A 4,080-nucleotide genomic window follows, 5' to 3' on the forward strand; every position below is an offset into this window, starting at 1 on the left:
CCACGGCCAAGGCCGCGACCTCGTTCGCTCGTATTCCGCTCCCCCCCACGGCCAAGGCCGCGACCTCGTTCGCTCGTATTCCGCTCCCCCCCACGGCCAAGGCCGCGACCTCGTTCGCCCGTATTCGGCTCCCCCCCACGGCCAAGGCCGCGACCTCGTTCGCCCGTATTCGGCTCCCCCCCCACGGCAGCGACCTCGTTCGCCCGTATTCCCCTCCCCCCCCCGCGGCCGCGACCTTGTTCGCCCGTATTCCCCTCCCCCCCCCCGGCAGCGTCTTCGTTCGCCCGTATTCCCCTCCCCCCCCGCGGCCGCGACCTCGTTCGCCCGTATTCCGCTCCCCCCCGCAGCCGCGTCCTCGTTCGCCAGTACTCCGCTCCCCCCCCCCACCCGCGGCCGCGACCTCGTTCGCCCGTACTCCGCTCCCCCCCACGGCCAAGGCCGCGACCTCGTTCGCTCTTATCCCGCTCCCCCCCGCGGCCGCGACCTAGTTCGCCCGTATTCCCCTCCCCCCCGCGGCCGCGACCTAGTTCGCCCGTATTCCGCTCCCCCCCGCGACCTCGTTCGCCCGTATTCCGCTCCCCCCCGCGGCCGCGACCTCGTTCGCTCGTATTCCGCTCCCCCCCGCGGCCGCGACCTCGTTCGCTCGTATTCCGCTCCCCCACGCGGCGGCGACCTCGTTCGCTCGTATTCCGCTCCCCCACGCGGCCGCGACCTCGTTCGCTCGTATTCCGCTCCCCCACGCGGCCGCGACCTCGTTCGCTCGTATTCCGCTCCCCCCCGCGGCCGCGACCTCGTTCGCTCGTATTCCGCTCCCCCACGCGGCCGCGACCTCGTTCGCTCGTATTCCGCTCCCCCACGCGGCCGCGACCTCGTTCGCTCGTATTCCGCTCCCCCACGCGGCCGCGACCTCGTTCGCTCGTATTCCGCTCCCCCACGCGGCCGCGACCTCGTTCGCTCGTATTCCGCTCCCCCACGCGGCCGCGACCTCGTTCGCTCGTATTCCGCTCCCCCACGCGGCCGCGACCTCGTTCGCTCGTATTCCGCTCCCCCACGCGGCCGCGACCTCGTTCGCTCGTATTCCGCTCCCCCACGCGGCCGCGACCTCGTTCGCTCGTATTCCGCTCCCCCACGCGGCCGCGACCTCGTTCGCTCGTATTCCGCTCCCCCACGCGGCCGCGACCTCGTTCGCTCGTGTTCCGCTCCCCCCCGCGGCCGCGACCTCGTTCGCTCGTATTCCGCTCCCCCCCGCGGCCGCGACCTCGTTCGCTCGTATTCCGCTCCCCCCCGCGGCCGCGACCTCGTTCGCTCGTATTCCGCTCCCCCCCCGCGGCCGCGACCTCGTTCGCTCGTATTCCGCACCCCCCGCGGCCGCGACCTCGTTCGCTCGTATTCCGCTCCCCCCCGCGGCCGCGACCTCGTTCGCTCGTATTCCGCTCCCCCCCGCGGCCGCGACCTCGTTCGCTCGTATTCCGCTCCCCCCCGCGGCCGCGACCTCGTTCGCTCGTATTCCGCTCCCCCCCGCGGCCGCGACCTCGTTCGCTCGTTTTCCGCTCCCCCCCGCGGCCGCGACCTCGTTCGCTCGTTTTCCGCTCCCCCCCGCGGCCGCGACCTCGTTCGCTCGTTTTCCGCTCCCCCCCGCGGCCGCGACCTCGTTCGCTCGTTTTCCGCTCCCCCCCGCGGCCGCGACCTCGTTCGCTCGTTTTCCGCTCCCCCCCGCGGCCGCGACCTCGTTCGCTCGTTTTCCGCTCCCCCCCGCGGCCGCGACCTCGTTCGCTCGTTTTCCGCTCCCCCCCGCGGCCGCGACCTCGTTCGCTCGTTTTCCGCTCCCCCCCGCGGCCGCGACCTCGTTCGCTCGTTTTCCGCTCCTCCCCGCGGCCGCGACCTCGTTCGCTCGTTTTCCGCTCCCCCCCGCGGCCGCGACCTCGTTCGCTCGTTTTCCGCTCCCCCCCGCGGCCGCGACCTCGTTCGCTCGTTTTCCGCTCCCCCCCCGCGGCCGCGACCTCGTTCGCTCGTTTTCCGCTCCCCCCCGCGGCCGCGACCTCGTTCGCTCGTTTTCCGCTCCCCCCCGCGGCCGCGACCTCGTTCGCTCGTTTTCCGCTCCCCCCCGCGGCCGCGACCTCGTTCGCTCGTTTTCCGCTCCCCCCCGCGGCCGCGACCTCGTTCGCTCGTTTTCCGCTCCCCCCCGCGGCCGCGACCTCGTTCGCTCGTTTTCCGCTCCCCCCCGCGGCCGCGACCTCGTTCGCTCGTACTCCGCTCCCCCCCCGCGGCCAGGGCCGCGACCTCGTTCGCTCGTACTCCGCTCCCCCCCCGCGGCCAGGGCCGCGACCTCGTTCGCTCGTACTCCGCTCCCCCCCGCGGCCAGGGCCGCGACCTCGTTCGCTCGTACTCCGCTCCCCCCCGCGGCCAGGGCCGCTACCTCGTTCGCTCGTACTCCGCTCCCCCCCGCGGCCAGGGCCGCGACCTCGTTCGCTCGTACTCCGCTCCCCCCCGCGGCCAGGGCCGCGACCTCGTTCGCTCGTACTCCGCTCCCCCCCGCGGCCAGGGCCGCGACCTCGTTCGCTCGTACTCCGCTCCCCCCCGCGGCCAGGGCCGCGACCTCGTTCGCTCGTACTCCGCTCCCCCCCGCGGCCAGGGCCGCGACCTCGTTCGCTCGTACTCCGCTCCCCCCCGCGGCCAGGGCCGCGACCTCGTTCGCTCGTACTCCGCTCCCCCCCGCGGCCAGGGCCGCGACCTCGTTCGCTCGTACTCCACTCCCCCCCGCGGCCAGGGCCGCGACCTCGTTCGCTCGTACTCCGCTCCCCCCCGCGGCCAGGGCCGCGACCTCGTTCGCTCGTACTCCGCTCCCCCCCGCGGCCAGGGCCACGACCACGACGTCGCTCGCGGGGTCGCCCCCCCACAGCAACGACGTCCTTTGCGCGCCCCCCCCCCTGCTGCAACGACGTCGTTTGCGCACTCGGCCCCCCCCCCTCCACAGCAACGTCGTCGTTTGCGCACTCGGCCCCCCCCCCTCCACAGCAACGTCGTCGTTTGCGCACTCGCCCCCCCCCCTCCACAGCAACGTCGTCGTTTGCGCACTCGCCCCCCCCCTCCACAGCAACGTCGTCGTTTGCGCACTCGCCCCCCCCCTCCACAGCAACGTCGTCGTTTGCGCACTCGGCCCCCCCCCCTCCACAGCAACGTCGTCGTTTGCGCACTCGGCCCCCCCCCTCCACAGCAACGTCGTCGTTTGCGCACTCGGCCCCCCCCCCCTCCACAGCAACGTCGTCGTTTGCGCACTCGGCCCCCCCCTCCACAGCAACGTCGTCGTTTGCGCACTCCTCCCCCCCCCCCCCACAGCAACGACGTCGTTAATGGCGACAGAGCTAAGAAGAGTGGCAGTGGTCGTTAATGACAAACTTTACTCACCTGTAATGCCAGTCAAGCATTTGCTGTCAGTGCATTTTGTCGTTTTAGGTCACCTTGTTCTATTAATCTCCCACCACAGTAACCCAGGGACCACTAAATGACGAGGCACTATCGAGTTGATACAGCAGCTTCTGCCAACGTTCCTGCTCTCACGGGATTTTAATGCACATTATCTGACCTGCTCCACACCCCGGAGGATTCCTTCTTTTATGGGTTTATGGAATGAATAGTTAATTACAGAAATAAATAATAATTCTTTGTCTAGTATCTCCACCTGTCAAAGTGTTGTAGTGTTGGAAATACCTTACCATCTCACACCACAGTTCTTCTGAATAAGTTTCTGCCCAGTAACAGGAACATTCTTCACCATAGATCTGACAGTTTGCTCTTCCGCTCTCTTAGTACCGAATGGGAAGTTGCAGACGATCTAAACTGCAGTGACGATTTTCCTATTTCTATCCGCGATTTTCAAAGAATATAGCCTGAGGAAAAGCCATCCATGTGAGAACTGGACGTTTCATAGACAGGTGGCTGTGCTTACCGATATGGTGCGCTCTTGCCGCTGATGCATCACAGAAGGCAGCCTATTCCTTCGTGGAACGATCAGAGTCGTCCAGCTATACAGGACTGGCGGACAGCACTGCGCGGATTCTCCCATAGTCAAGCAGCAGATAA

The 4,080-nt window shown here is 68.8% G+C and overlaps 1 protein-coding gene across 1 annotated transcript; it reads right to left on the reverse strand.

Annotated features, from left to right (window-relative positions):
* Positions 1-1,570: 1,570 nt before the first annotated feature.
* Positions 1,571-3,775, reverse strand: LOC126230312 (circumsporozoite protein-like; the record flags this gene model as incomplete). The annotated part of the gene is given in 3 exon segments (XM_049942388.1): positions 1,571-1,987; positions 1,989-2,214; positions 3,714-3,775. Coding segments are annotated over 3 exon segments (705 nt in total), but the record flags the coding sequence as incomplete, so codon positions are not given.
* Between the last annotated feature and the right edge of the window lie 305 nt (positions 3,776-4,080).

The sequence above is a fragment of the Schistocerca nitens genome, unplaced genomic scaffold, assembly GCF_023898315.1.
Source record: "Schistocerca nitens isolate TAMUIC-IGC-003100 unplaced genomic scaffold, iqSchNite1.1 HiC_scaffold_378, whole genome shotgun sequence".
NCBI lineage: Eukaryota > Metazoa > Arthropoda > Insecta > Orthoptera > Acrididae > Schistocerca > Schistocerca nitens.